We start from the raw sequence: 23,060 nt of genomic DNA, 5'->3' as shown, positions 1-23,060 counted from the left end.
AGTTAAAAAGAAATCAAAGTGTGTGTATTTTTTGTTGGATTGGTAACATTTCCTTGAAATGCACTTTTTTTTTTACCTAAGCCTTATAGAAGTTGTCTGGATAGTAACTTTAGTGAAAAGAAAAAAAAAATGCTACATTTAATATCGTTTGTAGCTTAGCCATGAGGGTTTTGTACTTCAGTCAGCAGAAATATGGCAAAGCATGAAATTAAACTTTTTTTTTATTATATATTGTAGCCACGATTGGTAAGAAGAAATGTAAAGTAAAGATCGATAGCTCCACTCTTTCTCTGATTACGGAATTGGAAGAGGGCTGTTCCTCTACCAGATCTTCTCCCAGACACTCCCTGCCCTCCTTGGATTTCCCCGGACTGCGATTCCTTAACGGACACTCCAAACACAACGAAACCAACGGGAGTATTGAGGAGAACGGCAACGATCTTGATCAGACTCACCAAGACGCTTGAAACAGCGGAGAGCGCCAACCTAACCTTGATGTTAGATGGAAGTGTCTATTTTTATCGGCGTGTTAATTTGTTTGTTACCTAGTAATATAGTTTATTGTTTGCCGGCGAAATTTTATGAGCAACCTTGACATATTACTGTTATTTTCTTGCAACATTTCGTACCGTATATTGACGGAGTGTGCCACATTAAAAGCAATGGTGAAAGGCTGTTAAAGTGCGTTTTACATAATGCAAAACAAAACCGTACCATCGCAAGTTGAAAATTATGTGTCGATCGCTAATGAAATGCAACCTTTTAACAATTCGTTTTAATCGTGATTTTAAGGGGGGAATGTTGATTTCTATTTTGTTTAAGTCAACAGGTGAACGTAACAATGTAATTGGAAAGTTACCTAAAAATGTAAGGGTCCCAGTGCAAATAGACCAAGCTGCTCCCTCGACGGGGTCAGGGCAAAATGGAGGACCTGTACTAAGACATTTCATTGGTTCCAAACTAAATTGCTGACCAATCGCAAGGCTGTATTGGTCCTTTCAAAATTACTAAACGCTACACACAATTTAGGGCCGACGAATTTCATCTTATCTCTGTCAAACCAATAATTTCATCCGTATTAAGGATATCAGATGTGATAAACCAACACCCGTAAAGTTCCTAGGGTTATCAACTCGTATAATCCGCCAGGTGGCGTGTATGTAGTACTTGTATTTCCCGGAACACTTTCTTCGGGTGTGTAGATAATACTTATATCAACAACTGAACTCTTGGATTGCGTAGGTGGGGAAACAAAATTGCTTTATTATGTTTTTAACTAATTATATATTTCAAAATGCACGGTAGTTACATTAATACCACGTTAACACTAGACTAAGGCTGTATTCGATTGGCCGTCCAGTGTGCCTTTTTCTTCATGTTTACGTCCCGGTATCTTGTTGGACCATGAAAACAAGACATATACCGATCTCCAAACATGGAGGGCATTTTTGTTTCAAGTGACATAAATAATTTGTATTTTGCTCCTGCTAAAAACAATTTAAAAACTACCATATTTAATAGCAAACGTGATTTTTTTTAATAATGAATACACAATTTTCTTGACCTTTTGATATATCAGTATTTGTTCATTTTAATTTAATTCCATGTGAATTATATACTGTAGTGTAAACTCTCTTCTCAGAAGAGCTGCATTTATGTATGTATTTTTTTTTTTATTGTATTAAGTAAATGCATTCAAGGTCTTTCAAAATAGTAATGTTATAAGAAAATTAAATGTTTCAATTATCTTTACCTCTCTGCCTTGGCTTTAAGTAAAATGGAATTTAACTGTAAATGAATGCCATGACCACTATTATCCCGAATATTTAGTGATACAAATACACTTTGCGTGTGCGTTAAGAAGTTTGATATTTTCTCCGCTTTGACAGTTGTTTTTCCCAGTTTAAAAATCTACAATGATATTCTTATCACACAGGTTTGGCAATCAAACCTTTTTTATTGATCGATTAATTATAAATATGACATTTTAATATGCAAATGAACTCCCTACTAAAGTCATTTTATGCATGTAATGTAAATACATATTAGTGTTTCTTTTGTAAATAGACTGTATCGTTTATGTCATTTAAACATGATGGGCTTTTTTGATGATGATGAGGAGCAGGAGGAGGAGGAGGAGGAGGAGGAGGAGAAGGAGGAGAATATGAAATAAATCATAGTCGATATCATTAACTACAAAATATCATTTTTTTCCACCAAAATAGGACTGCGATGCGATGATTATTTCAGACGCAACGGAAAAAAAACATAACGAAGTTTTTAGGAAAAAAATCGAATCCAATCCTCTAGGTAAACTACAATAAAGGGACATAAGTATTCGTCATTTTGGTAAAGTCCGATTTCACTTCTGTTTAAACGATTTAGAATCACGGTATCTATGATTTCGGATAATCCTGAACATGTTGTATGGAACAGACTATAGCACCCACGTGACATCTCGTGACGTCATGTTGACGTCTGCTTCCTCGTTTTGTATGAAATCACTGGCGAAAATATCTGAGTGTCGGGCAGAAGAAAATGACTGTTAAGGCGTTTTGTTCCACATGCTGTGTAAATTAGAGTTAGCACGATTATTTGACATACCAATAAAAATTTTTAAAAAACAGCAGTAAATTGGGGAAAAATCCGCTAACAGGAAAATGTTAACCTGTAACAGTATTATCATCTTTCAAAGTAAAAACTTGTACTGTCAATAGAGGCTTTTCTTGTGACGTCACGAGTTTATTTATGGTTGCATCGATCGCGAATGATCAACTTGGATAAATAACATACCCAACTCAATGGTCAACCTAGTTCTCTGACAAGAATGTGGTTGAAAGCATTTGGTTAGCGTGACTTTAAAAAAAAACGTGTCAAGCATGATTAACTGTTTGTCGATATTGACCGGCTATGGCGAATCTTGAAGGTAGAATATGTAAGGAGATCGGACATGTCAGTACTAGCATGATTGAATGGAGTTATGCTAAGAAAAACAAAACGCCGGCATTTTGAAAATGACGATTACTTCTGTCCCTTGACTGGAGCTCACTAGGAAGATTTACGAACGTTACAGGAAGTGACGTTTTTTTCAGTAACAGGAAGTGACGTTTCTTATCGGTAACTAGAATTGGTGGCAAGTTATTGATACATTGTATGTATATGTATATTGATCACGTGGGACTACATATATCCATATATAGTCATGCCAAATTAGTACGGATAACATTTAGAGTATATTTGATGGGTGACAAGTGTTTAAGTCAGTTTGAAAAATGGTTAAGAAGTTAATATGATTATGAGTTCATATATAGAAACAACGCGGCGCAGATCTATATATCTGAAATTTATAATGCATTGTTCTCTTAGTAAAAATATAGATTAACTGTTTTAATTTTGTTTTTAATTTTATGTTTGATATTGACGGCACACTTGTACACTTTCCAATTATTCAGCAGTGTTTATCTCGCGTGGAAATATTTCATATAAATTATGTATATGTTTGTTTTGAAGAGAAAAGCTGAGTTTTATGAAAACACTGCCAGAAATTGTATAGCTCAATTTGTTGCTTTATTGAGCACACGTGAGATATTTGGAATGGAGAATACAATGGAATAATATAACCACGGGAAGACTGAACGGGTATGGAATTAATTGACGTTAAATTTAAAGTTTTTTTTTTATTATTTAAACTAAAGCATGTGAATAGCTTTTGATGTGTGTTACATAGTTTTATATTATGATAAACATGTCGGTCTGGTGTCCGAACGAGACTTACACGAGACTTGAATGTTGAGTCATAATACTCACAGACAAGACGTGACAATTCTCGGAACAACTGCATTGATCGTGCTTCGGAACTCCTCGGCTTACACTGTCCTCTTCTTGTATCATGTAAAGAACATGTATGACGTTTGACTAGGGGGTGGGGGAAGGGGAATGGATGTATTTTAAAGCAAACAATAGATTCAGAGCAAAATACGGAAGTAAAAGATGAGACAAAAGTTAAGAATTTTTAGGTGGCATTTCTAAAGCCTTTCAAGATTAAGAGTTTGCAAACCATATGGAATTGTAAGCACAAATTCTTAGGAAGAGATGTTTTAATCTGGTGTTCTGTTAAAAATCTCACTCTCTGCGAGAGTTCACTTGGGGATTATCTTCAGTATTTTGTATATATTGTTTTCTTTAATAATAATGTTTTTAATGAAAACGTAGAATTACGTAAAATAAATGAGTCGATACTTTCTTGTAAATGCCATCGTTTCTGCACGGTTGCTATGGAAACACTGCCACATAACGACTAGGACGTGTTACGATTGCTAATTAGCCTGGATTCTACTTCCTAATAGAACCAACACCTATATATCAAATATCTTGTCGCTGGTAAGATAATGATTTTAATCTGAATATTACACAGACTTACAAATACTTCAATAATTGTAGAAATTCTCAATTCGTCTAACTTGGTTTACAAAGAGAGGTACAGAATAGGAAGAGGTCTTCCGAACGGCATCATCTTGTATAGACGGAATAGGATGTGTTTTCACGTCTGTTCTGTTGTAAGGCAAAGTTTTACGATATTTCTTACCCCGATGCACAAAATGCGCCATTTTTTCATTTTTTTTTTTCATTTTTTTTTTTATAAAAGTTGATGACTCTGCTTCAGAGTTATTGCCTACATATAACCACTCAATTACTCAAATTAATCCAATAACAAACGATAAAAAATAATTTGGCATCCACGGTTTCCATTTCTGGTATGCCAAACTACTCTGAACCTTTGGAATATTTCATAGAAAAAAAAACGTTTTCCCCGATTTGTTTCAAAAGAAAATTGTCAATCTTTAATTTGTCCTTTGAAATATACAAAGCTTTTTTGCATTAATTTTTAAATCAAAGCTCTGGCTATTCATAATCGTATCATATGAAATAGCGATACGCTAAAACAAATGCCTGCGTATTCACCATGTTTCCCAAAACGTTTCCAAAGAAATAAACCTTATTATCCACAAGATGATTCAACTTTGCTTTGTCATATTCCAAGGTTGCAAGGAAGATACGCGAGTAGAAAGCAGTAAGAACCCTTGGATTTTAAAGGTATCCATTGGTAGCATTTGGTTGCTATCGAAACGTTTCTGCGGGCCTATAGAGGCAGTTACTGTAGTGTTCAGTCGACTGACCGGCGGTCATGTGCCTGAAATGATGTCTCGTGTAGCTTTGCCTGGCAATATCGGACGTGAAAACTCTTCCTCCCGAAATACTGTTTGTAAATAGCTATGGAGTTCTCTAGAAAATAGGCCAACTGTGTACAAATCGTAAGCGTTGGTGGATGAAGCAAATTGACTGTGATGAGAACACATTTTTGAATAGATATTAATTTTTCAGCAATAACTGTATATTACAACACCCGTTTTATTTCATTTTTTGGTGTTTTTTGTTCCATTCCTGGTGTTTTTACGAAACTAACTACTTGATTTAATTGTTGTCGTAGCTGTAGCTAAATCATTGATACGTACTTACCTAGCGAAAAACTTTCTCACAATGATATTCATTAAATGCTCACGCTAAACTTCGATATATTGTCAGTCGAGACATTGGAAAATGATGTATTGAGATGTTTTTGCTTTTTTGAAATTGGGAAAGAAAAGAGATGTAGACCCAGGCAATTTAGAAAGGATGGCATTATATCGATTTTTATGAAAAATAAAATTACACAAGAGTCTTCATAGACGAGGGACATTATATAGAGGGTATTTATAGACGAGGGGCATTACATCGAGGGTATTTATAGACGAGGGACGTTATATCGAGTGTATTTATAGACGAGGGACATTATATAGAGGGTATTTATAGACGAGGGACAGTATATCGAGGGTATTTATAGACGAGGGATATTACATCGAGGGTATTTATAGACGAGGGATATTACATCGAGGGTATTTATAGACGAGGGACATTATATAGAGGGTATTTATAGACGAGGGACGTGATATCGAGTGTCTTTATAGACGAGGGACGTTATGTCGAGGTTATTTATAGACGAGGGACATTATATAGAGGGTATTTATAGACGAGAAGCATTATATCGAGGGTATCTATAGACGAGTGATATTATATCGAGGGTATTTATAGACGGGGGACATTATATCGAGGGTATTTATAGACGAGGGACGTTATATAGAGGGTATTTATAGACGAGGAATATTATATCGAGGGTATTTATAGACGAGGGACGTGATATCGAGTGTATTTATAGACGAGGGACGTTATGTCGAGGTTATTTATAGACGAGGGACATTATATAGAGGGTATTTATAGATGATGGACATTACATCGAGGTATTTATAGACGACGGACGTGATATCGAGTCTATTTATAGACGAGGGACGTTATGTCGAGGTTATTTATAGACGAGGGACATTATATAGAGGGTATTTATAGACGAGGAGCATTATATCGAAGGTATCTATAGACGAGTGATATTATATCGAGGGTATTTATAGCAAGGGATATCACGTCGAGGGTATTTATAGAAAAGGGACATTATGTCGAGGGTATCTATAGACGAGTGATATTATATCGAGGGTATTTATAGACGGGGACATTATATCGAGGGTATTTATAGACGAGGGACGTTATATAGAGGGTATTTATAGACGAGGGATATTATATCGAGGGTATTTATAAACGAGGGACATTATATCGAGGGTATTTATAGACGAGGGACATTATATCGAGGGTATTTATAAACGAGGGACATTATATCGAGGGTATTTATAGCAAGGGATATCACGTCAAGGGTATTTATAGAAAAGGGACATTATGTCGAGGGTATTTATAGACGAGGGACATTATATCGTGGGTATTTATAGACGAGGGACATTATATCGAGGGTATTTATAAACGAGGGACATTATATCGAGGGTATTTATAGACGAGGGACATTATGTCGAGGGTATTTATAGCAAGGGATATCACGTCGAGGGTATTTATAGAAAAGGGACATTATGTCGAGGGTATTTATAGACGAGGGACATTGTATCGAGGGTATTTATAGACGAGGGACATTATATCGAGGGTATTTATAGACGAGGGATATTGTATCGAGGGTATTTATAGACGAGGGATATTATGTCTTGGGTATTTATAGACGAGGGACATGATATAGAGGGTATTTATAGACGAGGGACATTATATCGAGGGTATTTATAGAAAAGGGACATTATGTCGAGGGTATTTATAGACGAGGGACATTGTATCGAGGGTATTTATAGACGAGGGATATTATGTCTTGGGTATTTATAGACGAGGGACATTATGTCTTGGGTATTTATAGACGAGGGACATTATATCGAGGATATTTATAGACGAGGGACATTATATCGAGGATATTTATAGACGAGGGACGTTATATCGAGGGTATTTATAGACGAGGGACGTTATATCGGGGGTATTTATAGACGAGAGACATTATATCGAGGGTATTTATAGACGAGAGACATTATATAGAGGGTATTTATAGACGAGGGACATTACATCGAGGGTATTTATAGACGAAGTTTTGCAGTGTTACATTGAATATCAATATTGAGAACCAGACCCGGTTCTTCGAAAACAATAGTCAAAACCATTGTTCTGTCGTCCATAGAGATGGATGGTATATTTAGAATATCTTGTCGTTAGATTCTCTTTTCTTCTAAAACATTTTCAAAATGTGATGAATATTTATTTTTAATTGTCATATAGGACTTTGAGAGATTAAGTCGAACTAGAGAAAAATGAAATCTTAAGGCAAATTATCAATTCAAATTCAATTAAATTTGAATTATACAGAAGACAATTCAGGTGAATGTCATATTCGAATATGAGTTGAATATTATATATTTATTTGTATTCAATGTATAAACTGATTTTTGGTGTTGTTCCCTTGGAAACCAGAGCTAGATTGAATATCTGTAATATAAGTCTAATGTTCTATGAACAATATATCATATTTTTGTGAAATCAACCGTTCTAATTTCAGCTTTCCCAAAATAATATGTATATATTGTTTTAAATAAGGCATAGATTGTATTTACGTGTTTTAATTGGTAAATACGGAACTGATTCTCAAGTCTGACTGTGAAGAGACACGAACATATCTGTTGACTGTTTCAAGTGTATCACTTAATAAAAACAGATGACTGGATTTAAATTTGTTATCTTCTAGTGAAGGCAAACGCTTGTATGTTTAAACTGTTGTATAAGTAGCCCTGGGTGTCGTCCGTTTTCGATGTCGTAACCTTCCGTCCTTCCATCCGACCCCAACCAAAAAAATTACACAAATCTAGAAGGGGTTTAAAAAAGTCCAGCACAACCCAGAAAATATTAATCTGGGTAGTCTTAAGATAGACCTATAGCCATTTAATTCACGCGGATTTAAAGAGATAAGTAATCAATATATAAATCAATCAATGTATTCATTTTATTTACACTTATATCTCATTTCGTCAGCATTTTTTTAATGATTAATAAAAATAAGTATACATTAATCTACATGCAAAGTAGCAAAACTGATGAAGAACAAACAAAATCAATTAATGTTTTACTCTCTCTCAGTTTTTTTTATCGGCTGTCAGGTAAAATTAGTTTTGTGCTTTATCTTATGACGAGTTCTTGCTTACTTATTGCGTATCGGTACACCTCGAGAAGGATAAGTTAAAGTTACAGATAAGGTTTCAATATTACAGATTATTACCTCGAGATAGACATACTTCGGAATTATGCCCTTTCGTCTCAAGATCGAGATAAGGAGTTCGGTATAACGGACTATCAACCCGAGATAAAAATTAGGAGTTCGGTATTACGGACTATCACCTCGAGATAGAAATAAGGAGTTCGGTATTACGGACTATCTCCTCGATATAGAAATAAGGAGTTCGGTATTACTGACTATAACCTCGATATAGAAATAAGGAGTTCGGTATAACGGACTATCACATCGAGATCGAGATAAGGAGCTCGGTATTACGGACTATCATATCGAGATAAAGATAAGATGTTCGGTATAACGGACTATCACCTCGAGATAGCGATGAGGAGTTCGGTATAACGGACCATCTCCTCGATATAGAAATAAGGAGTTCGGTATAACGGACCATCTCCTCGATATAGAAATAAGGAATTCGGTATTACGGACCATCTCCTCGAGATAGCGATGAGGAGTTCGGTATTACGGACTATCACCTCGAGATAGCGATGAGGAGTTCGGTATTACGGACTATCTCCTCGGGATAGCGATAAGGAGCTCGGTATTACGGACTATAACCTCGGGATAGCGATAAAGAGTTCGGTATTACGGACTATCTCCTCGAGATAGAAATAAGGAGTTCGGTATTACGGACTATAACCTCGAGATAGAAATAAGGAGTTCGGTATTACGGACTATCTCCTCGAGATAGAAATAAGGAGTTCGGTATTACGGACTATCTCCTCGAGATAGAAATAAGGAGTTCGGTATTACGGACTATCACCTCGAGATAGAAATAAAGAGTTCGGTATTACGGACTATCACCTCGAGATAGCGATGAGGAGTTCGGTATTACGGACTATCTCCTCGATATAGAAATAAGGAGTTCGGTATTACGGACCATCTCCTCGAGATAGAAATAAGGAGTTCGGTATTACGGACTATAACCTCGATATAGAAATAAGGAGTTCGGTATTACGGACTATCTCCTCGAGATAGAAATAATGAGTTCGGTATTACGGACTATCTCCTCGAGCTGGCGATAAGGAGTTCGGTTTCACGAACTATCTCTTCGAGAGAGAAATAAGGAGTTCAGTATAACGGACTATCACATCGAGTTCGGCAAAAACATTTCGTCAAACTTTCCCCTCGAGATTGACACAAACATTGCGAAATTACGAACTATAACTTCGAGATACATCTACACATAAGTAAGGAGTTAGTTTTCATGAAACATCACCTCGAGTAAGGGAATGTAAACACAACATCTTAGTATATATAGAAACACGTGACTTCTTGTCATAGGTCCTTCCTGCGCATGTCTTAAATATGTATTCAAAATATATTAAAAGCAAAGAAATAACTGTAAGTCAATGAAAATCCTATCTAAATTGTGACAAGTATGCATCACAACTTTGACATTACAAATCACAACCTTTTTTTAGCATTTTATTTGCAGAGCAGTCAACAGCAAATTTAAACTAATGCTTCAACATTATGTTTACATTATGTTGTTTTGAAAGACGAAGTTGAGAAAGAGTCCAAAATTTCAAATATCTACTCACAAAATTCACTGAGCATCTTGCAAACATATAAACTATAAAACTATGTACGTTGATCTTGGAATATTTTAATAAAATCACAGCTTTAGTTTGCAACGGAAATCGTGCATATTTTACGTTCACACATTTTATCAATTTAGCTGGCACATTCATTAATTACTTCGCGCAAAGTTGTAGAGTGTGATGGCACAACATGTGGTTATTCCGCGATGCACAATCGTGACTTTTATTTATCAAAGTATAAACTCCTTAAATATGATACCAAAAAAGTTCTTTATCGGAATATTGGAAAACAAACATTTGTTGTTTACGACTGAAATTGTTTACTAAACATAAACATGTGTACATAAAATGAATAGAAGTAGAAATTTTTAAATGAAAAATGAAATTGTTGTAGACATTTTATGATATATGCTCTTTTCTATGCGTAATTTCATTTGAAAAAGACATTAGATATTCAGATAGCTGTGTTGTGTATTCCTGTTTTCACACAAATTTGTAAATAAATTCTGTTGATGGGTTTTCAATAAAACGTTTTCAATTAAGTGTTGTGTTTGTTGTGTGTGACCACATGCGATAGAAGTAAATAACATTGCATATGATAAAGAGAATCTCAAACTAGTTTTACATTACAATTGATAAACAGAATCTCAAACGAGTTCCCATTACACATGATAATCAGAATCTCAAGACAGTTTCAATTATAGATGATAAAGAGAATCTCAAACGAGTTCTGATTACAGATGATAAACAGAATCTTTAACGAGTTCCAATAACAAATGATAAACAGAATCTCAAACGAGTTCTAATTACAGATGATTAACAGAATCTCTAACGAGTTCCAATTACAGATGATAAACAGAATATCAAACGAGTTCTAATTACAATTGATAAACAGAATCTCAAGACAGTCTCAATTATAGATGATAAAGAGAATCTCAAACGAGTTCTGATTACAGATGATAAACAGAATATCAAACGAGTTCTAATTACAATTGATAAACAGAATCTCAAGACAGTCTCAATTATAGATGATAAAGAGAATCTCAAACGAGTTCTGATTACAGATGATAAACAGAATCTCTAACGAGTTCTAATTACAGATGATAAACAGAATCTCAAACGAGTTTCCATTACAGATGATAAACAGAATCGCAAACGAGTTCCCGTTACATGTGACTTAAGTGATCACAGACGAATCCTTGATATTACAATTGATAAATCAAACCACAAAAGCATATAATCACACACATTATGTAGTGATAAAGACCAACTTCAGAGAAAGATTGACTCAAATGAGTTTCCATTGGGTAATAATAATAAAAGTGTTAACAAAGAAGTCCTACTTTACACCTTATAAATGATTTAAACGTTTTTTTTTTGTTTGTTTTTTTTGTTTTTGTCATGGAATACATGGAATCTTAATTAAATTATATACTTTACATGTAATTTCCCACATCTGATCTTTAATTACTTTATAATTCAACTTATGTCATGCATAAGTGAATAAGGAATACAACTTGTACATACGTTTGAGTTGATACAAATCTAAACAAGATACCAAGCTAGACCGTAGACATACATGTACATGTATGATAACATGTTCACAATAAGTGCAGTATGTTTGTTGTCCTGCTAAAGTTAAAGATTATTAAACAATATCAACCTATCACATCTGCGGCTACACAATCTGGTCCATACCTCGAGCTCTGTTTGCGCCAAAATTATGAAATATAAAATACCAAACAATAGAAAATGGCTGTAAAAATCTTGGCATACCACTTGATGAAGGGGGTAGCCGTTTATTATTAATAATAATATTTCATATATTTTAGAATTAAAACATAATTTTCAGCAAAGGTGAGCGAGAATTACGCAATACTTGTCCTATTTAAAGGGGCCAGGCGCCACATTTTTATGAAAGGAGCTCCAACAGAAAAAAATACCTACATGGGATAAAAAGTCTATGTTAACTGATAATCATTTCTATAATGTATATTTGATAAACATATATATCTACAGTTGCCACTTGAAAACGCGTACAACGATCAAGTGCGATTCGCGATACCACCCAATCAAACAACACTGACTTCCGCCGACAATCACAACACGAACAAGATGGATGATTAAAATACAATTGGTTTGGTCGTTGACTTGGTTTGGTCAGCACTTGAGTGTTTGTTTACACAAATCATCTACCCCTTGTGATAATACGGCTAATTGCTGTAGCTTTGATAGGGAATGTTTAAAGAACGTTCAGATTTGTTAGATCTCGCGCGAAATGACAGGCTCATCAATCAATGACGTCATCAATCTATGTGTGCTTGTCTTAATGTCTGCATGCAATGACCCGAATACTAGCTTAAATGACACAGGGACGTGCCGGATATCGTGATTTGATTAAAATATATATCGTTATCACTACATGGACTGATTCGTGATAAAAAGACGGGATATTTTTATAGTGTTATATTCATTTGAGAGGAAGAAGAGAGGTCGCGCTGCCCGGTCTCGCTTTCCCAGCATACACGGGATATTTCGTGGACGATGTTTACCCAGCCAAACTCTGAATTACAGTTCTGACCCCGGGTGAAACGTGTTGACCTTACCTAATTAGCATGCGTGTCCACACAGGTTGTATAATATAGAAGGATTATGTGAAATACATCTTGTGAAACGAAACTTCATAACTCTAAACCTGATACTTTAGTGGCTTAATCTGGAGTGACAGTGGAAAGTGGTGTCTTTTATTCGCGGTACAGCAAACAGGCGGAGTTGTCGTAAATCTGGAGATACTGTGAAAAGTGGTGTTTTTTATTCGCGGAACTGCGAATAGACCAAGGTGTCGTAAGAGTTGAAAGAGGTGTTTTTTTATTCGCGGTACAGCTAACAGACTGAGGTGTCGCGAATCTGGAGTTATGAGTGGAAAGTGGTGTCTTTTATTCGCGGTACAGCAAGCTAACTGAGGTGTCGTGGATTTGGAGTTACAGTGAAAATTGGTGTCTTTTCTTCGCGGTACAGCGAATAGAACGAGGTGTCGCATATGGAGTTATAGTAAAAAGTAGTGTCTTTTATTTGCAGTACAGCGAACAGACCGAGAGGTTGTGAATCTGGAGATACTGTGGAAAGTGTGGTTTTTTTTTCTTTTCTTTTTTTATTCGCGATACAGCGAGCCGACCAGGTGTTGTGAATCGGGAGATACAGGGGAAAGAGTGTGTGTTTCCTTTCTATATTTTATTAGCGATACAGCGAACTGACCATAGGTGTTGTGAATCGGGAGTAACCGTGAAAAGTGATGTCTTTTTTCCTATTATTAAGCAAAATCAAAACGGAGATATCAAAAGTGTTGATATGACCGGACAAGTGGAATTATTCGGCGTTATATCGCGGTGTGACACTGTAGTGAATAACGACAGTCATTATATCAAGGTTTGACGCTATATCTTGATGACAGAAGGATTGATGCCAGATTCTAATCCACTAGAAATGGGCAATGAACTACAAACATACAATGAGTCTTCTGACCAAAACCTCTCGTTGTTTTCAAAACTGATCTGTAGATAATTTCCATTTTTCCTCATCCCGTGTTAGACTTAACAACCATATTATATGTTTCCCTTCCGTCTTGGACCACGTATTACCTACATACCTGTATATAGATATATAAATCCTGTACCGGACAACCTAGCAAAGATATACCTTACATGATAATATCACTGATTTTACTTCAAGTACTGCACCTATATATCATTTGATAACTTAAACAAACATGTATCGTGTTCATCGTTTGAAGTATCTGTGATATACTGAAAATGAGGATCTACAAACATATTAGTGTCTATTTTTGTATAATAGTGTCCGTGCATGCGCTGACAGTGATCTGGATGGCTCCGCGAGTGTCACCCCATTCTAACCTACAGGTCAATGCGTCTACGTCTCTAGGAGCTCTCGCCCTAGCCATAGAGACGGTTTATAACGAGTCCATACTGCCCACTGGAACACTCAAGTAAGAACACAATACATAAGTAATTCTTTTGTTCGGCTGTTTACTCTTCTTGTTCTATTTTTATGTTATTTTGTTGTTCTTTTTTCTATTGGTATATTTCAGACACCCGTCCTTACATGACTGAAGAAGGGCGTTATACCACAAACAAACAAACAAACAAACAAACAAACCTAACAAACAGACAAACAAACAAACAAACAAACACAAACAAACAAACACACATACAAACAAACAAACAAACCAGAAAACAAACAAACACGAACACAAACAAACCGAACACACCTAACAAACATCACAAACACAAACAAACCTAACAAACCTAACATATATACAAACACACAAACAAGCAAACAAACAAACATAACAATGGTAGTTTCTACTCCGGTTTAGCGATCGGCATTTAAGGAGTGGGACGACTAGTTCGCCCTAAATCAGAATTATGTGACTGGGTGGGGTTTTGTTGGGTGTCTTCGGGAGTATGTACTTTAAAATCGGCATCAGTTCCAGGATATCCCACGGAGACCAACAAAAACATACCACAGCCTCCAAAACACAAAGTATCACCTCGGAAATGCACCTCGCGCACAAAGGAGACCGTCCATTAATGACCCTAGGTGTTGATAGGATATTAAACAATGCAAAACCAAAACCAAACCAAATCAATGACGTCATTATTGATTTTGGCTGTCGCAGCACATGGAAGAAAAATACAAATAATAATAAAAAAACAACAACAACAACAACAACAACAAACAAAAACAAAAACGCTCATGAGTGTATTACACAAGTCCCATATGTAAAAATATTACAGGATTACTGGATAACAGGTCAATTATGTGTAAAAATTGTCATACATTAGAACTTCCCTTTCATTTTTAACTCAACATTTCAACATTATTCCTGTTGTGATCGTCCACAGTGTCATCTGGCTCGACTCCGCCTGTAGCAGTAAACAGAGTATCGGTGTCCTCACTGACTTCATCTTTAACTCGTCTGTAGACGTGATTGTTGGCCCACCATGTACTCAAGGTAAACATCATCTAATCACAGTTTTATCAGTGATCAAAAAGAGGTCGGATTAGACAGATTTCATTGTAGTAGTCGGATTATACAGGTTTTATTGTAAAAATCGGATTAGACAGTTTTTATTGTAGAAGTCGGTTAAGACAGTTATAACTGTAGAAGTCGAATTAGACAGATTCCATTGCAGAAGTCGGATTGGACAGTTTTTACTGTAGAAGCCGGTTTATACAGTTTTTTTTATAGTAGAAGTCGGATTAGACAGTTATAACTGTAGAAGTCGAATTAGACAGATTTCATTGTTTATCTTGCGCCTCATATACGTTTTAAAGGATTTTAGCAAGGTGGTACTAGAATTGTTTTCCTGTATGTCATATAAGTGATTTTACAGAGGTCGTAATAGACAGGTTTTTCTCTACATAAGTTTATAGAAGTGATGAAAGAGGGGTAAGATTAGATGATGTGATTTACTATAACGAGATGTATTAGTGGTTATATGTTAATGATAGAAGGGTCATTTTTGGCAGGTTTCACTGTATATAAGTTAACAGTCGTAAGAGAAGTCGTAATAGACAGGTTCTGGCTGAATATTGGGTATAAGTGATTAGAGACTATATTTCGTAAAGAATAATTAATCATCACCTCTTAGAAAGTATTGATTATTTCAAGATTTTATCTGTATGTTGTGCGGTAAAATGTTTTCATTGGTAGTTTGCGATAAAATGTTTTTTCGTACTTTGTGCGGTGAAATATTTTATTCGGACTTCGTACAGTAAAATGTTTTTTATTCGTACTTTATGCGGTAAAATGATTTTTATTTGGACTTTATATGGTAAAATGTTTTTATTCGTACAGGGGTCGCGGTGGTCGAGTGGTTAAGGTGTCCCGACACTTTATCACTAGCCCTCCGGCTTTCCTCCACCTCCAAAACCTGGCACGTCCTTAAATGACCCTGGCTGTTAATAGGACGTCAAAAAAAAACCAAATAAACAATTTATTCCTACTTTGCACAGTAAAACGTTTTCATTCTAACTTTGTGCGGTAAAATTAAAGTCCGGTGCCATTCTATTAGCTACATGAATGACAGATACCATGGGCCATCAGTGTTTACCTACTAGATCATACAGGATTAGCCTGACCCAGGTTTCATCAGTTTATGTACACAGAGGCTCTCACATAATATACGTCATTGTCGCAAAATACTGTAACAAACATTAAAACCCTACCTTAAAAATCGTCAAATGAAATATATACGAGAAAGTTTCTACATAATGATTGATCTATATACATGTAAATAGAACATTCTGTCACGAAAGTTCAAATCCGTTCTCATTAAAACCTTCGTTAATGTCAATTTCGTAAGGAACTTTACCCAAGCGATCTTCAAAAAATAAGAAAACTTCAATGTTTAATTTGAACACTAATTGGAATATATACATAATAAAAGACGTCTGGATACAAATCTAAATCACAACCTGACGTTTACATCGTATTTCATAACTAGTGACGATCAATTAGGAAATTGAATCGTATCTAAATCCGTGCTCGTGCAGATAATTAATTGGTACATGTCCTTATAAGTTGTACCGGTCATAACGTAATCAAAATTATATGTAGCTTCTATCGTGATCTAGCGTTGTTTATACATGTATATATATATATATATAACTTCCCTTTTCGGTAGTCATAGTAACATTACCCCTTTTTTGTGACGATATTGCGTACATCGTCATTATGACACAGAAAGTAATGACGTTTTATGTAAAGGAACTATCAATAGTTTCATCTGCTCAACAATATTCAATACGTTTTTATGAATAGAGGTTTATATTTTGTATCATTCATTTTATTATAAATGTTGAGAAGTTCTATTATATTTTTAATATACATGTAATGACAATGATGTTATTTTCCAAGCGATGATCCCCATCGCCCAGCTCGCGTCCTATCGGGACATCGCAGTGTTCCAGTGGCTGGGAAACGAAGAATCTCTGGATGACAAGACAGAACTAGATACTCTGATAATGAGTATACCGCCACTGTCAGCTTTAGGTATGTACCCCGCTATGCCGCCACTGTCAGCTTTAGGTATGTACCCCGCTATACCGCCACTCTCAGCTTTAGGTATGTACCCCGCTATACCGCCACTCTCAGCTTTAGATATGTACCTCGCCATACCGCCACTCTCAGCTTTAGGTATGCACCCCACCATACCGCCACTCTCAGCTTTAGGTATGTACCCCACCATACCGCCACTCTCAGCTTTAGATATGTACCACATAAAACCGCCACTCTCAGCTTTAGGTATGTACCCCTACATACCGCCACTCTCAGCTTTAGGTATGTACCACATAATACCGCCACTCTCAGCTTTAGGTATGTACCCCACCATACCGTCACTCTCAGCTTTAGGTATGTACCCCACCATACCGCCACTCTCAGCTTTAGGTATGTACCCCACCATACCGCCACTCTCAGCTTTAGGTATGTACCCCATCATACGGCCACTCTCAGCTTTAGGTATGTACCCCACCATACCGCCACTCTCAGCTTTAGGTATGTACTCCACCATACCGCCACTCTCAGCTTTAGGTATGTACTCCACCATACCGCCACTCTCAGCTTTAGGTATGTACCCCACCATACTGTCACTCTCAGGTTTAGGTATGTACTCCACCATACCGCCACTCTCAGCTTTAGGTATGTACCCCACCATACCGCCACTCTCAGCTTTAGGTATGTACCCCACCATACCGCCACTCTCAGCTTTAGGTATGTACCTCGCCATACCGCCACTCTCAGTGTTAGGTATGTACCCCTACATACCGCCACTCTCAACTTTAGGTATGTACCCCACCATACCGCCGCTCTCAGCTTTAAGTATGTACCCCACCATACCGCCACTCTCAGCTTTATGTATGTACTCCACCATACCGCCACTCTCAGATTTAGGTATGTACCTCGCCATACCGCCACTCTCAGCTTTAGGTATGTACCCCACCATACCGCCACTCTCAGCTTTAGGTATGTACCTCGCCATAACGCCACTCTCAGCTTTAGGTATGTACCCCACCATACCGCCACTCTCAGCTTTAGGTATGTACCCCACTATACCGCCACTCTCAGCTTTGGGTATGTACCCCACCATACCGCCACTTTCAGCTTTAGGTATGTACCTCGCCATACCGCCACTCTCAGTGTTAGGTATGTACCCCACCATACCGCCACTCTCAGCTTTAGGTATGTACCCCACCATACCGCCACTCTCAGCTTTAGGTATGTACTCCACCATACCGCCACTCTCAGCTTTAGGTATGTACTCTACCATACCGCCACTCTCAGCTTTAGGTATATACCCCACCATACCGCCACTCTCAGCTTTAGGTATGTACTCCACCATACCGCCACTCTCAGTGTTAGGTATGTACCCCACCATACCGCCACTCTCAGATTTAGGTATGTACCCCACCATACCGCCACTCTCAGCTTTAGGTATGTACCCCAACCATACCGCCACTCTCAGCTTTAGGTATGTACCCCACCATACCGTCACTCTCAGCTTTAGGTATGTACCCCACTATACCGTCACTCTCAACTTTAGGTATGTACCCCACCATACCGTCACTCTCAGCTTTAGGTATGTACCCCACCATACCGTCACTCTCAGCTTTAGGTATGTACCCCACTATACCGCCAGTCTCAGCTTTAGGTATGCACCCCACCATACCCTCACTCTCAGCTTTAGGTATGTACCCCACCATACCGTCACTCTCAGCTTTAGGTATGTACCCCACTATACCGTCACTCTCAACTTTAGGTATGTACTCACCATACCGCCACTGTCAGCTTTAGGTATGTACCCCACTATACCGCCACTCTCAGCTTTAGGTATGTACCCCACCATACCGCCACTCTCAGCTTTAGGTATGTACCCCACCATACCGCCACTCTCAGCTTTAGGTATGTACCCCACCATACCGCCACTCTCAGCTTTAGGTATGTACCCCACCATACCGCCACTCTCAGCTTTAGGTATGTACCCAACCATACCGCCACTCTCAGCTTTAGGTATGTACCCCACCATACCGCCACTCTCAGCTTTAGGTATGTACCCCACCATACCGCCACTCTCAGCTTTAGGTATGTACCCCAACCATACCGCCACTCTCAGCTTTAGGTATGTACCCCACCATACCGCCACTCTCAGGTTTAGGTATGTACCCCACCATACCGCCACTCTCAGCTTTAGGTATGTACCCCCACCATACCGCCACTCTCAGTGTTAGGTATGTACCCCACCATACCGCCACTCTCAGCTTTAGGTATGTACCCCACTATACCGCCACTCTCAGCTTTAGGTATGTACCCCACCATACCGCCACTGTCAGCTTTAGGTATGTACCCCACCATACCGCCACTCTCAGCTTTAGGTATGTACCCCACCATACCGCCACTCTCAGCTTTAGGTATGTACCCCACCATACCGCCACTCTCAGCTTTAGGTATGTACCCCACCATACCGCCACTCTCAGCTTTAGGTATGTACCCCACCATACCGCCACTCTCAGCTTTAGGTATGTACCCCACCATACCGCCACTCTCAGGTTTAGGTATGTACCCCCCTATACCGCCACTCTCAGTGTTAGGTATGTACCCCCACCATACCGCCACTCTCAGCTTTAGGTATGTACCCCCACCATACCGCCACTCTCAGCTTTAGGTATATACCCCACCATACCGCCACTCTCAGTGTTAGGTATGTACCCCACCATACCGCCACTCTCAGCTTTAGGTATGTACCCCACTATACCGCCACTCTCAGCTTTAGGTATGTACCCCACCATACCGCCACTCTCAGCTTTAGGTATGTACCCCACTATACCGTCACTCTCAGCTTTAGGTATGTACCCCACTATACTGTCACTCTCAGCTTTAGGTATGTACCCCACCATACCGCCACTCTCGGCTTTAGGTATGTACCCCACTATACCGCCACTCTCAGCTTTAGGTATGTACCCAACTATACGGTCACTCTCAGCTTTAGGTATGTACCCCACCATACCGCCACTCTCAGCTTTAGGTATGTACCCCCACTATACCGCCACTCTCAGCTTTAGGTATGTACCCCACCATACCGCCACTCTCAGTGTTAGTTATGTACCCCACTATACCGCCACTCTCAGTGTTAGTTATGTACCCCACCATACCGCCACTCTCAGCTTTAGGTATATACCCCACTATACCACCACTGTCAGCTTTAGGTATGTACCCCACCATACCGCCACTCTCAGTGTTAGGTATATACCCCACCATACCGCCACTCTCAGCTTTAGGTATATACCCCACCATACCGCAACTCTCAGTGTTAGTTATGTACCCCACCATACCGCCACTCTCAGCTTTAGGTATGTACCCCACCATACCGCCACTCTCAGCTTTAGGTACGTACCCCACCATACCGCCACTCTCAACTTGAGGTATATACCCCACTATACCACCACTGTCAGCTTTAGGTATATACCCCACCATACCGCCACTCTCAGCTTAAGTTATGTACCCCACCATACCGTCACTCCCAGCTTTAGGCATGTACCCCACCATACCGCCACTCTCAGCTTTAGGTATGTACCCCACCATACCGCCACTCTCAGCTTTAGGTATGTACCCCACCATACCGCCACTCTCAGCTTTAGGTATATACCCCACCATACCGCCACTCTCAGGTTTAGGTATGTACCCCACCATACCGCCACTCTCAGCTTTAGGTATGTACCCCACTATACCGCCACTCTCAGCTTTAGGTATGTACCCCACCATACCGCCACTCTCAGCTTTAGGTATGTACCCCACTATACCGTCACTCTCAGCTTTAGGTATGTACCCCACTATACTGTCACTCTCAGCTTTAGGTATGTACCCCACCATACCGCCACTCTCGGCTTTAGGTATGTACCCCACTATACCGCCACTCTCAGCTTTAGGTATGTACCCAACTATACGGTCACTCTCAGCTTTAGGTATGTACCCCACCATACCGCCACTCTCAGCTTTAGGTATGTACCCCACTATACCGTCACTCTCAGCTTTAGGTATGTACCCCACCATACCGCCACTCTCAGTGTTAGGTATATACCCCACTATACCGTCACTCTCAGTGTTAGTTATGTACCCCAACATACCGCCACTCTCAGCTTTAGGTATATACCCCACTATACCACCACTGTCAGCTTTAGGTATGTACCCCACCATACCGCCACTCTCAGTGTTAGGTATATACCCCACCATACCGCCACTCTCAGCTTTAGGTATATACCCCACCATACCGCCACTCTCAGTGTTAGTTATGTACCCCACCATACCGCCACTCTCAGCTTTAGGTATGTACCCCACCATACCGCCACTCTCAGCTTTAGGTACGTACCCCACCATACCGCCACTCTCAACTTGAGGTATATACCCCACTATACCACCACTGTCAGCTTTAGGTATATACCCCACCATACCGCCACTCTCAGCTTAAGTTATGTACCCCACCATACCGTCACTCCCAGCTTTAGGCATGTACCCCACCATACCGCCACTCTCAGCTTTAGGTATGTACCCCACCATACCGCCACTCTCAGCTTTAGGTATGTACCCCACCATACCGCCACTCTCAGCTTTAGGTATGTACCCAACCATACCGCCACTCTCAGCTTTAGTTATGTACCCCACTATACCGTCACTCTCAGTTTTAATTATATACCCCACCATACCGCCACTCTCAGATTTAGTTATGGCCCATCATACGGCCTCTCTCAAACCAAGGTATTTATATCCATCTCGTTTTTTTAAATTCTTATCTTGATCATATTAGAAGAAAATCGTTTTAAGGTTTGTTTAACTATTAAATTTAAGAATTAATTCGTAAGTAAAAAGTTACAAAGTTGGTGCAATATCACAGGGGCACGGATAGATACAGATTAGAACAACTTATTTCCAGATTCTATTCTTTTGTACTGTACTATGGGTCGTTATGAACTTAATGTTGAATTATGAATGAAATAAAATTGATATCTATATTGTAACGGTAGGATATGGAATCCGGATGTTATATACAAAATTTAATATAGTATTGTATAAATAATATTGTAACACGTCCCTGTGACGATATACAGCAATCACATCGCCCATCAATAAACTTTGGATCTGTGACAAGACCCTGTGACAGTAACAGCACACTTTATCAATCATTGCTTCAAGTGCAAATACACGTTATAATTATGTAGGAGTTATCTCCCTTTACCCACTAGATAGAAGTTTTTCGATTAAACATATTGTACATGTCGCATGCCTGTAATTGAATTATTATGAGTGTATATGACGTCAGTGTTGTCAGTAATTGAAAAATATATATCAAGGCCATAGATATGTGTTTTTCCTGTCTATAATTTCGAAGAACGAAAATAAAGCGCGGAAAATTTGACACATTACACATATCAATAAATGCAGCAAATTAACTATTATATCCATTTCATGATTTCGCAAAACATAACTGAATTTGGTAAAACCGCGAAAATATTTAACCAATAATAAATCAGTGTCAATGCTAATTGAATTATTAAACGTCATTAAATAATCAAAGTATAAGATACATTTACGGTTTATTTAATTGAAATGAAAATCGATTTGTATTTTATCTATTTTTTTCCTTTTTTCTTTTTCCATTTGCCGATACAGGTGGGATTCTGACATTCTTTATGTACGG

At 38.4% G+C, this 23,060-nt stretch overlaps 5 protein-coding genes across 5 annotated transcripts in view; 2 read left to right on the top strand and 3 right to left on the bottom strand.

The window, feature by feature from the left end:
* The window catches only part of LOC117336706, a 43,167-nt gene extending 41,054 nt beyond the window's left edge, over window positions 1-2,113 (top strand). The window contains exon 9 of the mRNA XM_033897317.1: window positions 238-2,113. Coding sequence (XP_033753208.1) covers window positions 238-467 — 230 coding nt within the window. The 3' untranslated portion in view covers window positions 468-2,113. The remainder of the gene's footprint in view (window positions 1-237) is intronic.
* Window positions 2,114-13,152: 11,039 nt separating this feature from the next.
* Window positions 13,153-17,617, top strand: LOC117336705 (guanylate cyclase 2G-like). Its single transcript, XM_033897316.1, has 4 exons — window positions 13,153-14,293; window positions 15,213-15,322; window positions 17,231-17,502; window positions 17,612-17,617. The coding sequence occupies exons 1-4, from the start codon at window positions 14,100-14,102 to the stop codon at window positions 17,615-17,617; spliced, it is 582 nt and encodes a 193-aa protein (XP_033753207.1). The 5' UTR covers window positions 13,153-14,099.
* A 10-nt stretch (window positions 17,618-17,627) lies between these two features.
* On the bottom strand, window positions 17,628-18,101 carry LOC117336704. The gene has a single exon (XM_033897315.1). The coding sequence runs from the start codon at window positions 18,099-18,101 to the stop codon at window positions 17,628-17,630; it is 474 nt and encodes a 157-aa protein (XP_033753206.1).
* Window positions 18,102-18,131: 30 nt separating this feature from the next.
* On the bottom strand, window positions 18,132-18,785 carry LOC117336703 (prisilkin-39-like). The gene has a single exon (XM_033897314.1). It carries the CDS (start codon window positions 18,783-18,785, stop codon window positions 18,132-18,134), a length of 654 nt encoding a protein of 217 aa, XP_033753205.1.
* A 2,072-nt stretch (window positions 18,786-20,857) lies between these two features.
* Window positions 20,858-21,814, bottom strand: LOC117336702 (prisilkin-39-like). Its single transcript, XM_033897312.1, has one exon. The coding sequence runs from the start codon at window positions 21,812-21,814 to the stop codon at window positions 20,858-20,860; it is 957 nt and encodes a 318-aa protein (XP_033753203.1).
* Window positions 21,815-23,060: the final 1,246 nt, after the last annotated feature.

This window comes from Pecten maximus, chromosome 10 (genome assembly GCF_902652985.1).
Source record: "Pecten maximus chromosome 10, xPecMax1.1, whole genome shotgun sequence".
In the NCBI taxonomy this organism is placed as follows: Eukaryota; Metazoa; Mollusca; class Bivalvia; order Pectinida; family Pectinidae; genus Pecten; species Pecten maximus.
Note: the sequence above shows the minus strand (reverse complement) of the source record. Positions and strands in the feature narration are given on the sequence as shown.

Bases quoted from the DNA above. Each gene is read 5' to 3' on its own strand.
- LOC117336705 (XM_033897316.1), top strand. From the start codon at position 14,100: ATGAGGATCTACAAACATATTAGTGTCTATTTTTGTATAATAGTGTCC. The intron at 14,294-15,212 runs GTAAGAACACAA...GATCGTCCACAG, and splicing joins CTGCCCACTGGAACACTCAA to TGTCATCTGGCTCGACTCCG. The intron at 15,323-17,230 runs GTAAACATCATC...TTATTTTCCAAG, and splicing joins TGGCCCACCATGTACTCAAG to CGATGATCCCCATCGCCCAG.
- LOC117336704 (XM_033897315.1), bottom strand. From the start codon at position 18,101: ATGGCGAGGTACATACCTAAAGCTGAGAGTGGCGGTATGGTGGGGTAC.
- LOC117336703 (XM_033897314.1), bottom strand. From the start codon at position 18,785: ATGGTGGGGTACATACCTAAATCTGAGAGTGGCGGTATGGTGGGGTAC.
- LOC117336702 (XM_033897312.1), bottom strand. From the start codon at position 21,814: ATGGTGGGGTATATACCTAAAGCTGACAGTGGTGGTATAGTGGGGTAT.